General features: G+C 36.8%; 1 protein-coding gene across 1 annotated transcript in view; it reads right to left on the bottom strand.

Moving 5' to 3' along the window:
- Window positions 1-14,018, bottom strand: part of Glurib (Glutamate receptor IB) — a 138,482-nt gene that overhangs the window by 32,837 nt on the left and 91,627 nt on the right. The window contains exons 2-4 of the mRNA XM_078197440.1: window positions 12,005-12,137; window positions 7,454-7,574; window positions 5,321-5,485 (exon numbers count right to left, since the gene is read on the bottom strand). Coding sequence (XP_078053566.1) covers window positions 5,321-5,485; window positions 7,454-7,574; window positions 12,005-12,051 — 333 coding nt within the window. The 5' untranslated portion in view covers window positions 12,052-12,137. The remainder of the gene's footprint in view (window positions 1-5,320; window positions 5,486-7,453; window positions 7,575-12,004; window positions 12,138-14,018) is intronic.

The following is a 14,018-nucleotide window of genomic DNA, read 5'->3' as shown; positions in this document are numbered from 1 at the left end:
TTTCTCCGTAATAAAATTATATTAAAATAAAGAAATTTTCATCTATAATTTTTCTGCTGATTAAACTGAAATTTTTCGGATCGAGGTCACCCATAGATTGTGTCATAACAGGTCTTGACACAAGCTACACTAATGTGAAGTAAAAAATATGCAATGCTATTCCAAAAGATTAAGGTGACGCTGATATTTTTATGGAAAAAGTAACAATCTTTTAGAATTAAATGTTATGTTGTACAGCAGGCGGGGGGGGGGGGGGGGCGATAAACCGATGAATTTGTTCGAAACTTTTTTCGTCAGATTAACAAAAGTGCTCGAAAACATGTGGAAAAAAGTTAAAGGTGCGCCCTATATATTTTTCCTCGACTGTAAATGTTAATGGGTTAGTATCAGAGTGGCGTAAGTTCCATTTTCAAAAACTTTGGCTTCTGTTTTAAAACGTAATCTGCACCTGTCAGAAAGTTAACCCCTTGCCTTACGATTTAATTTTTAATTGTGCGTGCCAAAAGCGACACCAAGGTCGGTCACGCGTAGGGACATAAACAACTTGACTGAGCGTTCGAAATTGTACAAATCGCAAACGTCTTATGATTTGTATATACACGTGCATGGTATAATTAATTTTGCAAGATGTTTGATAAATAATTACGATTAGTTGATTATTGAACAAAAAAAGGTTTATTGTTGAAAAAATTGCATAATACATTAATTATAACGTCTTCATTTTAATACAAAAATTTAATAATCTTCGATAGTATGGTATTTCTCAAAACACGTTGGTACATGTAATGCAACTTTGCACTTTTTGCATTCCCATGTAGTCTCGCTGCGTTTTTTATGCTTTCTGCAAACTATGCAGCTTCTTGCTGGGTTTAATTTTGCCGGCGTTGGATCTATATGCTTAGGAAAATGACTCCAATGCTGAGCGTGTAATCTTTGTGGTAAATCTCCATTTGACAACCGTCCTTTACGATTATATTCCGGTAATGGTGTATTTTTCAGTAATAGTTCGGCTATTTCAACCCTATATTCTGCGTATCTCTGTCTGTTTCCAATATTTATTTTGTTATACAAAATATAAGAATTAAATAAAGCCATGTCAAAAAGGTAGAAGAAAATTTTGCGATACCCCTTCATACATTTCCTCATCACAGGGAAGCAAGCTAACATTTGATCTTGTCGATCAACTCCTATCATTCCTTTATTGTATTCGACGACACATTTTGGTTTCCAAATAGGATCGCGGTGATTTTTGTTTTGCTCAATCATAGCTACTGTTGTGTGCTTTGTAGAAAGAAAAAAAACGTCTCTTTTGTCTTTCCACTTTATTGCCAGTACTCCATTGCAGCTTCTCATTTCATATTCCCCTTTTTTTAATTTTGTTTTCAATAAATCTTTCGGCATATTTCTTCTGTTTGCGCGCACTGTTCCAATAACATTAGTTCTACTATTGACTAGAGTAACAAAAAGATTTGGTGAAGAATACCAATTGTCTAAATATAAAGTGTGTCCTTTGTGTAATATTGGTTTTGCTAGTTCTTTGACCACAGTTTCAGATGCATTATTTGCAATATCTATTTTGTCACTGCCAGTGTATATTTTAAAATTATAACAGTAACCTGTACTTGACTCACATAATTTATACATTTTTATACCGAATCTTGCTCTTTTTGACGGATTGTATTGTTTATAGGATAAGCGTCCTTTAAATTTGATTAGTGATTCGTCAATTGCAATGTCCTCTTCCATTGTATATATTTCTCTAAATTTTTGATTAAAAAAATCTATCACGGGTTTTATTTTGTTTAATTTATCACTTTTGTTGCTCGTATTATTATTTGCAAAATGCAAAAATCTACTTATTTGCAAAAATCTTTTATACGGCATCGTTTGTCTAAATATCGGAGTTTCAATAACGGCCCTTTTAGACCAATACATTTGAATTGCAGGCTTTTTTACTTCAGCCATAATTATACATAGCGCAATATATATTTTTATTTCATCGCAGTCAACAGGAGACCAAGTTTCATCAATTTTTCGTCTTTTATATTCATTGTTTATTGCTTGTTCCGCGTATCGATTTGTCTCCGTCACGATATTTTCCCAAAATATACTATTAAATATTATATTAAAAACATCTATTTCTTTTTTGCTCGTACCCAAATGATCTAACGTTGCCTCTTTTATTCCTGGAATCTCCATATATTTCCAGATTTTTGGTTCGTTATCTGTTCGTTTCCAAATCCATAATTTAGATTGTTGATAGTAATCTTCATCATCGGTTTCTTCGTCAATTACCAGTCGCTTACCAATTTTTCGTACGATACGTACAATGTCACTACCACTGTCACTACTACTATCTAAACAGGTCGTGAAATCATTGGTGGCAATGTTATCACTGTCCTCAATGCGAATTTTTCTTTTCGAACACATTTTGATGGGTGCTTTTATATCTCTTAAGATATTTGTCGAATGCGGTAAGTGACTGATTGTCGTGCCTCTACAATATTTTTACATTTGCTTACATTTGGCACGGTCGCCCCACCACGTCTCTGAGACGTCTTGTTTATGTTTGGGCCGGTAGACTTACCACGTCTCTGAGACGTCTTGTTTATGTTTGGGCCGGTAGACTTACCACGTCTTTGAGACGTTTTGTTTATGTTTGGCCCCGAAAAACTATCACGTCTCTCATACGTCATTGTAAGCTAAGGGGTTAAAAAGACAAGTGGAATAAATTATAAAGTTACGTTGTTTTCGTCGAACTTTCGTAATGATTTTCGCAATGTTTACGCAATTTGCGATTAAATGCATCTTAAAATAAAGAAATTTTCATCTTTAATCGCATTCTGCTGATTGAACTGAAATGTCTGAATTCAAGGTCAGCCAAAGGCCATACTATAATTGAATTTGATCAATTGGTTCGGACCAATTTGAAAACAATAATACCATTTTAAAAGGCGGTCTCGTATACATAGATACATATTTATCCACAATTATATCTTGCTTCCAGTCTTCATATCAATTTTATTTCCTGAACTCACTATGCCGAATTCAGTTCTTGGAAGAGGAGGATGTCCAGTACGTTTATATTGTTGTATAGCAGTGCTGTAACTTCAAAAATCTAGGCGAAGCTTGAATTTCAAACAGGACTGACAAGTGACTGTCTTCACCGAAGCGTGGTAAGGTGCGTGCTGACGTCGCCTAAGCTAATATCAAGAGCACAATGGCGAACATCCCGGTCGGTTGCGAAGTGATCGAACGATCGTCAAAGCATCGTCTGATCATCGAGTAACGCAAAACGGAATCAATTACTAGTCGGAATGCGCGGTTTCATTAATCGAACCGAGTTCTCGAGCGGCGACAGTCGTTTCCATGGGGCACCGAAGCAGAAGTTGCGGGTGCGGAACAGCCACGTTCGTGTGGCGACCGAACAAAAACCGCGCTTGCGGAAAGTTCCGCGGATCCGAATGCGACTCGGAACACAGCCGGTCCGAGCGACGACGCCCGTAATCGTCGTAACAATTGAAATTATACGGCTTACAGGAGGCAACGCGAGGCTGCGACGAGAACGCAGCGAAGTTTCCACGGCCGTGTTTCCGCACCAGGTTAAACTGACCTGCTCCGAGAAACCGAGAAAACCATTTATCGTTCGCTTTGGGACGTACGCAGATTCACAGTTACGGGGATACGTCGGGCACGTGGCCAAAGTTCGAGGAACCGCGCACGGAAATTGCACGACGATCGATCGAGGTAATTGATACGTTGGACATCGCGCAGGTTAGTCGTTTGCCCTCTGCACGACGACTGCTTCCAGATATCAAATTCGCTGGCAGGAACAGTCGGAATGTTGTCGCTCCGAATAGGAACAGAACCCGCTTGCTTTCGCTGCCGTGTAGACATGAACGCAAACGAGCACGGCTCTTTGGATTACGGACGTTTCTTGTAGGGCTCGCAAGGTACCCGACATGCCGGATCTGGTCGCGTTGGGAATTTTTCTCGGGTTCAGGTCGGGTTCCGAAAGTTTGACACTCGGGTACCTGGCATCGAAGTTGGGTTAGGTAGTACTTAGGATAAATCGGTAAATTCATTCATAAAAACATTCATTTTCCGCTCGTGGTTCGAGATCTCGATTGTATTAAACTGTCACTATGAAAGGTATTATTGTTTTCCTCTTTAATAAGTCGTTCATTATTAACTTCTTTATTCATATGTAAATTGATGAATCAGTTATCTGTAAACCTTTCGGTACGAGCACTCTATCCATCGTGGCACTCTCACTGTACGAGGTGTTCCGCTGAAAATTTGCACTCCTTTATATAAAAATTGTCCTAAGCGTTAAATAGAAACTATGCTCAATAAAACAGTGTTTTTTTAAACAAAAAATGTTGCTTCCAGCTTTAATATTAAAAGATATGATATTCTGTTATTTATACAGGTTAGCACGTGGATGCCGTATATATCCGGCGCTCGTACCGTAAAGGTTAACCCATTTAATAAATTTAATAAATTGACGGTAATCCAAACAAATATTTTCGAAACCATCGGTGTTAGTAAAAAATCTTTCAAACGAAATTTGAATGGTTTTAAGTGGCAGGTAATCTAACATTAATAAGATTTTTCTATGAAAACGCGTTGAAGACATATGAAGAACTACTTTATTTTTTTAAATGAAATCATATATTTTTTATTAGACTAGTCGATTCAGCTGGTCATTGTCTTCATAAAAATACTAAGACATTTAGCGCGTAAAATCATTGATTTAGAAAATGTTTGTATCTTAATATCTTTTAGAGACAAGAATAAATCTTGTCTTTAAAATAATTATAGATATATTTTAACAATTATAATAATTCTAGACAGATGAGTGGTAATTCTATACATTATTGAGGCTAAAATATCTTTTAAATTGTTATTTTGCATCAGGTTTCGGAGTGATCACGATATAAGAAGCGTGAGCAAGATCGGTTCGACCGAGTCTAGTATTTCTAACGTCGGGGCAAAAAGATTGTTATGTTAGATAGTGTTTGACGTTCCGCACGGAGCCTCGGCTAGGTGTTCCCATGGTGAAGCGGTTGTACAGGGTGACAGACACTAACCAAGGCAAAGAAAAGTTATTGGAAGGAAGGTGGAGGGATGGCGCGGGGGTAATATCTTGCCGGGGAGTTTCGAAGGGAAGTGGAGATGATTCTGTCGGCGAAGTTCGCGGAAAAGTGGCAGGGCAGGGGAGACAATTTCGCCGAGAAAATTTCGTGGCGGTAGGGGAGAGGAGGCGGATTCGCGAGAAAATTTCGCGAGAAAAAGAGTGAACCAGAGACATACGTACGGAAATAGTTTCGCGACCGGCTCCTTGAGTCGTCGCCGGGTCGCGACGATGCCAACCGGCCAAGAAGTCTTTGACGTACGGTCGAGTGGTGTCCACGATACGAAAGCCAGTGATGTTGATGGCACCATACTCGATCACCTCGCTCTCCCATCGGTCGTCCATTATCTGATTACACGAAAACAGCGTGCTTGTACTGCCATAGAAAAGCCTGAGAAGCGTGGGCGGTACTTCGCCGCGTTCAAGTACTTCCACTCGGACGTCCACGAAAATAAAGGACTTCTCGGCAGTTTACGTGTACCGTAATGTTTCCGCGTGTGCCAAAACTATTTCTTTACCGAAGGTTTATCCGAGATTAGGCCATTCGTCCCGATCTTAATTCGCAAGCCAAGCAATTCGTCACTTTTTCGTAAACGTTCATTTTGATACGATGATGCTCCTAGCGAAAACGCGAGTTGACTGAAATAAAGAAAAGTAAACACGTCCCTCAATTCATGCGGCCATTTTTTACGCGCGAAATTTTAACATTATTTACGCATATCTTTTATACGCGTCTGAATTAACACAGCCAGTAAGTCTTTGTGATGCTATTCTGGGGTGGAGATTAACCCCCAAATATTTGTCTATCGCGAAAAATGAACAAGTAAGAAAGATATCGATTACTTGTTTATAATTTTGTTTAATTGTTTAAGCGATTAGCATGATGTTAACATGGTATTATGAAGTTGTACAGCTGTATGTCCGTTTATATCGATTCATATAATAGGTGCAAGTTTTTATTTAATGCAAGAGCGTCTAAATAGTAAAGGTAGAAATTTATATTAAGCTTTGAAATTTGAATACTGCCAGTATCTTATTTCTGGGTGACTGTTGCTGTTTATCGTTTAAAGTTTGAATCGATCAATAATGTTTGCAGTTAATATTGACGTCGGTCTAACTTGGTTTCAGTGAATTCTTGCCAACGCGACGAAAGCAGAGTTCTTGAATCCTGTGTTCTCAACTTCAATATGATTCTCCAATATATTACACAGAAAGTGGAAAGCTAATATTAGCATAAGACCGTAACTCGAGATTTTATTAATTCAAAATTAACAAACAAATTTAGCTGAAAGAAAATATTTCATATTTCTATTCAAATGGTGTAAATAACTAAATGAAAGATTTAATATTTATTTGGCACCAATTTTACAATAATATAATTTAATAAATTTAAAATTTTATTATTATATAATCAATTTCATAATTTAATAATTTTAATGTTTTACTACATAATTTTTTGTTTTCAATCGTATGTATTATGTAAAATTACAACTTTTTGCGTATAATTTTTATATGCAATTTACCTTAACATTTAAGAGTTCAACAATCTCTGTTAACGTTAGAATATGCGAGACACATTATGTTGCGTAGATACAGGTTATGAGTTCGGGATGATGTAATTTATCGTTAGTACTGTGAAAAATTGGTAATTGCGACAAACGTATTCCATTCGATAACATAAACGCCTTTAATAACGTTGCTTTCGACTATATTAATTCCTGATCATAAAATTCCAGCCTTCTTAAATGATGCAATATATTTATAAGAAACGTAACAATGTCATTTTAAACAATTTCAATTTAAACTAAAAATATCCATAATTTTTTACTGTCTCTTTAAATCACTTATTTTAGATACTGGCAACGTCTAATTGTCATCTACTTCTGCTTGATGTAAAAAAGAAGGTTGCTCTAATATGTAAAGTATATTTCGTGGAACAGTATGGAAGCTATCGATTGCATGTTGATTGCAAAATTTGATTCGCATAAATATCAGTTGACCATCAATTTACAACACGTTTGAAGCGATATTTTATCGTTTAATTGTTTTTCTCTTTATTTATTGTACTGAAATTATCGGAAGGTTAGCTGCCTGTGTCTCGTAGTATCCTCTTCAACTGAGAAGTAGCTAACAACAATTTCATATTTCCTTTTACATGGGTACTTGGAACAGCGAGTGTATCGTTCGCATACAATGCTTCGAGTACACTCGAGCGTCTCTAATTGTCCCTCAGGTTCTCGGACCATGGTACAAAAGTCAAACGTGTCGTCGATATTGATCGAGTTTGAGAATTTCATTCACTCGAAGAGCACTTACCAGTCCACTCAGCAAATAGTGATACGTTCTTTTTCCCAGCGTGACGTCTCTCACGTGATTCACTACGATATCCTTTGCCATGTCGGTGGGACAGTCGAGGACTACGTACTTATTGCTCCACCTGTGAACAATTAAAATTCATTTCTCAATATTAAGTAATTTTCAGCAGAAAACGTGATCGTGGAAATTCAGATCTTAATCGCGATCAAGATATAAATAATAAAAAAGATGTATCAAGAAACCTGTTAGGTGTCGTTGCGATGGAATGGCAATTGTTTGAGTAACGACGAGTACATATACTCGTGATGAGAGTTTAGTTACGACACTAACCCTACCAAGCTCATAAAGTAACTAACTTCTGCTACATCATTTAAAATGGCAGTACTGCATTTTGCTATTGTCCTTCCTACGAAAAAGTTCACACGTCGTTAACAATTTTAAAATAAATAAACCGGCCATTTTAACTGACAGTGTAGGTTCAGTAATAAAATGTAAAATCTAAAATGAAATAACAATTCTATTTATACGCTTTAAAGTCGCTCTCTTAATCCCATACTATGTACATAATTACAAAGATCGATGTTTATAGGATAACATAAGATGCAATAATCAGAAACTTACGACATGCAACAACACAATTTTAATTAAGAGGCGTATGAAACACAATAACAGAATTTCAATTAAAAGGCTTATAAAAGATAGAATAATATATCTTTTAACCAAACCCTTGTGTAAATTATTTAATAAAAACTGAATTGCGTTTACATTAATTTCTTTTTGAAATCGTTTAGCGTCTGTTTCATTGAAAATGTCCATAAACGATTACAAGATTTCAGTAACCAATTGGCAACACATTCGTGTAACGTTCTAGCCAGAATGCGAGGCGCGGCAATTTGCAACGTTTACATTTCGTTTTCGGTAACTACAATGTTCATTCTATTCGAGCTCATTGTTAGCGTTGGTTGTTGATTACCTGGGCAGCGGAAACACGTAGTCGGCGGTAAATTGCAGCAGCGATATGCGCTGACCATTCATGCCCCCACGAAAGCGTGATCCGTCAGACTGTACGAACGCGAATAGAACTCGCCGTCCGAAAAAGAATCGCTAATACCATGGTGTCGAAGCATGCCGGAGACGCTTTCGTAGAAACGTTCCGCTATCGTGTTGAAGAAACACACCTGTTTCGACAGCACCCGTCCGCACACCATTTTCAATTCCGTCGTTAGAGGTATGCAAGAACTCGGAAATGTTGCGCCGGGGACGGGTTGGGATTTATTATCGGGATCGAATCGGGTTGGCGAATATTTTGGAATTCGCGATTAAGGCGAGATTTCCGAGAATATTTGGGATTCTCAATTATGGCGATATTCCTGGGAATATTCGAGATTCTCAAAAATAGTAATAAAATGGTCCAGCTCGAAATACAGAATTCTACAACCAAACGCAATCAGAGTCAGAATCGCAATAGCCCAAGATCGAGGAGATTATAGTCCTCATAGATATCCACATACTATACGCATAAACAGATCAAGTCACTCAGAGAATACGTCCATAGTAAACAAACATCACTCCACAACGCCATAAGAATAGCTGACAAAAATTATACACCCTTGGACTTAACAAAGCAGACATATGACAATGACGAATACGATGAAACACGAATCTGCCAACAAAAAATAGTCACATGGAAATTCAAAGAAATACACAGCAAACACTAGTACAATGTAAATAAGGAAGAAATAAACAAAGAGAACATATAAATGGCTGAAAAATGGACAGCTCTTCCCGGAAACGGAAGGTTTCGTGATGGTCATCCAAGATCAAGTAACAGCAACTAAAAATTACTCAAATATATAATAAAAGACAATGCAATAGAAAATTATGTCTGTTGACAATGCCATCAAACACAAGAAGCAATAGATCATATAATCAGTGGATGCAGACTCGTGGATGGAAAAGAATACGTGGACAGATATAATTTAGCAGCAAAAGTAATACACCAGGCAATAAAACAAGCATACGAAATTAGTACAGATAACATACCATACTACAATTACACACTAGAACCCATAATAGAAAAAGAAAACTACACAATTGGGATAGATACATAATAATACTGTAAGGAACTTGGTTAACGGAATAATATTAACTTTTATTTTACAAAGATATACACAAAACGTCTGTTCCCACGTGGCGTCACCGAAGAAGTGTGGCCACCACGTTCCGTTGTCCCTCGCCCGATCGATGATCCCAATCATTCATTTGTTTCACGCACACAACCATGCATTCATGTTATCTTATTACTATACATTCATACAACCGCACACTCCATCTTACATACCACACACTCTCAGCCATACTATACACTTACAATACATACTGTTGCGCGTTCTCGACGTCCGTCGCGGCATCTCGTGTAATCTTTATTTACTCACAGTTAACAATAACTAATAACACAATAACAATTAACTACATCTGGATCTATTATTATTTATATACGTCCTCTCGCTTCGACAGCTCGAGAGAGTCTCTCGTCTCGCTTCTCATTAAACAACTTCGTTGGCCGGAAACCGCCATATCGATCCGACGGCCAACTTCTCTCGATCTTCACAATCGACAGCTTCCGTCGTAACAATACATAATAACCAAAAAATAGAAACGTATGAAGACCTCAAAATTGAAATACAAAGAAAATGGAAACAAAAAAGTTATAGTACATACTACCGTTCATTACATCAACCACATGAATTGCACCAAATTCATTCACAGAAAACCTAGTTAAATTAAATCTAAAGAGAAAGTCACATGTGAACATCCAGAAAGCAATATACATATTACAAACATGCCAAAAATAGTTCGGTTGTCCCTTTAACTAGAAACATAAAAACACACAATGGAATAAAACAACGGTTAGACTTGGCTCTAAGCCCGTCAATCAAATTAAAATCCAGATATAACACAGTAGAAAAAAGAGATAATAATAATAAGTAATAATAATTGGTGGAATACACTAAAATAAATAATAAATAGTGGAAACAATAAATGATAATTTTATTGATCGACAGGGCGACCTTTTCTTACAGTGGAAAAATAATAATGTAGCAGTCTCGCAAAGACGATTAAAGTACAAGAACTTAAAACTATAAGCATAAATATAAAACTCGCAAAAGAAAAATTTATGAAAAGTTTGAATACATGAATAGGTGCGAAGTCGATAGGTGAGCAGTATTAACGGTAGAATGCTTGAAGGACGTATAGGAATTACGAAAGAAATCTAGTTGGTCACATTAACGGTTCGAGACAACAAGTGGATGATTTGAGCTATTCAGCAGTCCATAACGCCTTCTATGTACAATAATTCTGTTAAAAAGAAAAATGTTTCCCGGTGCGTAGAATATTAAGTTTCTCAAGAATTTCTGGACAAGAAACGAAATTGTTGGTTAATTTATAATCAAGAAGTAGATTGGTCATGGTGCAATGTTGCTCGAGGGTCATTAACCAAAAGCGTGTTAACGTAAGCTCGTAGTTTTGATGGACAATAGGCCGATGATTAAGTAAAGTGGGAATAATTGAGAAAATAATAGGGGGTAGTACAGTAAACGAGCATTAAAATAAATAAAAAAGACGGTGGGACATAAAAGTAATAGTATAGGGAAGAGAATAAGAAAAAAGACCAATACGTAGAAGTACGAAGGAGTGAGCAAAAGGATAGCGTGAAGAAAGGGGGTAAGGGTGGTCATGTGGAAGAGAATAATCGAATAATGATGAATTTCGAAAGTATTGGGAATGTCGAAAGTGTCAGCTTTCTCAAGTACTCACAAAAATTAATATTTTATATTTATTACTATTATATTCGACGCGTTATTTCTACTCAACTCTCCAAACTTGATAATTCTATATCAACAAATTGTATATATCGAAATTAGTTTTCATAAAAGCTACTGTTTTATTGATTGTCACTAGACTGTGGATTCTATGCGTTCATCGCAACAACGAATAAGTAAGATACAAAATAATGAATATATTATCAACCCTTTGCATTCGATGCCTAAATCCAAAAAAGTTTTTCTGACCAACAATATTCCTATCTTATATGACTTAGTGCATTTTACAGATATGAAATTGAATCTTCTTACCCATAAAACAATTATAATGTTAACAGTCTTTCAAACAGGAAGAACTTTAAGAATGACAAAGCAATTTTGAAACGTGATATAACAATACTTAGTGGTGCCTCGGAATCACCATTCGAGTGCAAAGGTTTAATATTTACGTTAATATTTTCCTTAGATCATTTGCTCTCTATAAGTGATATGAAAACTTTTTACTTTGCATAAAAATCTGCAGTCTAGTTATGACTGTACAACGTGTGTCATTCCTTGCCATTTTAGTACAATAGAAATTACGGCTTTGGGATGGTTACTCTAGGTGCTGGTAGGATTAAAAGTGCGTAAAGAGGAACCTCAATCTGCTAAAGCGTAAAATTGAAAATCCTCCTTGACTTTTAGCTGCCTCGGAATGGTTGGACAAAGTAATTGCTTCGAAACTTACCGATTAAGCTCTTCCAAGCTACGCAAGAAATCGATCGCCTCGGACATGTTCTGTATACGTTTGACGGTCTCCACTTGAAACGACTCGTTCCCCGGTTTCAGGCCTTGATAGATCTGCTGTAGCCTAAGCAAGCCTGCAACATAAATAAAATTTCTCGTCAACGGGTCTCCCATCACGAATTCGAAAATCCTCGATGTTCGTGAACGCATTTACGCGGTTCACTGCGGGGTCATTATGTATGTATTACAGAATATACATCTTCTGGAATCTACACACGCGCGAATCTGCTGCCCGGTGGCCGCAACTCATTGGCAGAGTATGTTTAGACTGCGGTTACCTCAACGAGACTGAAACATTACGCGGTGATTGTAGTGGATTCTTCTCCTAGTTTCAACAATGTGAATTATTCATCACTCAAATCTAGTGTTGCGAACCATTTAACATGCGCGTGGACAATGCATCGCTCGCGCTAACTGGAATCGTTAATTATCCGACACGAAAATGTAACAATGAATTTCAAAACATTCGGTCTATTGTCTCGCAGTGTTGGAATTTGTAGCGAGGATAATAAGTGGATTGGATTTTTATTATGGTTACATATAATCTGCAGTCTATACAACCAGTAATTTACTCGAATGCTTAAATATCAATGACAGGGGTTAAAATTTGATTCCAATGTTAAAGAACGGAATAACGTTCATACTTCAAAAGTTGTCACCAGTAATTTTCATTACGAGTCGGACTCATCAAACTACGGTAAGGTATAAGAAAATATGATTTATTTACCAGTTGTTCATTTTTAAAAACTGTATTGGAATGAGTAATCTTCTTCGACGCAGTTTTTACCTTGCAGTTTATAATCTATAATTTATTTCATATACCTTTTGTTTTAAGTTTCAGATGTACATTTTTCATGCATTTTTCACACATTTTTTTCGAACACACAAACAGAATATTGATTTTTGAAAACTTTAGTTCAGTGAATGTTATTATTTCAGTTCTATGAAATACCTTATGAAATAAAACATTGGACGTGTAACTAACAGTGAGTATAACATATTATTTACGATATACTTTGAACAATAAATCATCTATTTCATTTTAAATCCGGTGTGTAATTAATATAGTTAGAATAACTAACAACAGTCGAGTCTTACGAAAGAGTAGTCTTGTTGGGAGTTTATGAATTGTCTTAATTTTACAATTAAGTGTGTAATAAATCTTTCGTTCAAATTGATTTGTAATTATTTCTTTGTATTTGTTGTATTAGTCAGTATTGGAATATTACGTATCACCCACAATTCGATATTTGTGCATGGACAAAAACAAATCAATATTCTTAGAAGCGATGGAAATTAAGATTGGAAAATATACACCTCGTATAAGTGCTTGGCTTTGTGAGGCACTGTCAGTCGCTGTAAACCATCTGTAGATAAAAGAACTTCCTCACGCGCCCTAGAATAAAGTTTTATTTTAAAACTATACCTTAGTTTAAATATATTTAAACACCCATTTCCAATAGGCAGATTGGCTCCTTTTAGTAAAAATAGATATACAATCAACATCCGTAAATCCAGTGTTTTAATTATCCCCCAAAAAATCCGCCATAGATCATATTATATGACCATCAGCATGCTGCCTCGCTGCTGTTCCCGTTCTTCCCAGCGAGGTAGTCGAACGTCTTTTCAATTCCGATCAATTCTGCGTCGTTTGTCGTCGACTACAATGGACACGATATTAAACGGTTCCTTGTTTGTCGACCGAATCGCTCCGACTAGCCGGACAATTGCGAATTCGGGATCGGAGGATTGACGCGGATTCGCAGCCGCGTGTGCGAAAACCTAATGCAAGGGGTATAAATTGAAAAGTCAGGAATGAAAGGACGGACAGCGGCGGCAGGATCGTGGTGAAAAAAAAAGAAGGAAGGGATAGAGAGGGGGGTTGGGAAAGTCAACAGCGGGGGAGTCGGGTACGTTTGGTGCTGTCGTCATGCTTTTTTGCGGCGCCATGCGTG

The sequence above is a fragment of the Augochlora pura genome, chromosome 3, assembly GCF_028453695.1.
Source record: "Augochlora pura isolate Apur16 chromosome 3, APUR_v2.2.1, whole genome shotgun sequence".
Classification (NCBI taxonomy): Eukaryota; Metazoa; Arthropoda; class Insecta; order Hymenoptera; family Halictidae; genus Augochlora; species Augochlora pura.
This window is presented reverse-complemented; position numbering and strand designations above follow the sequence as displayed.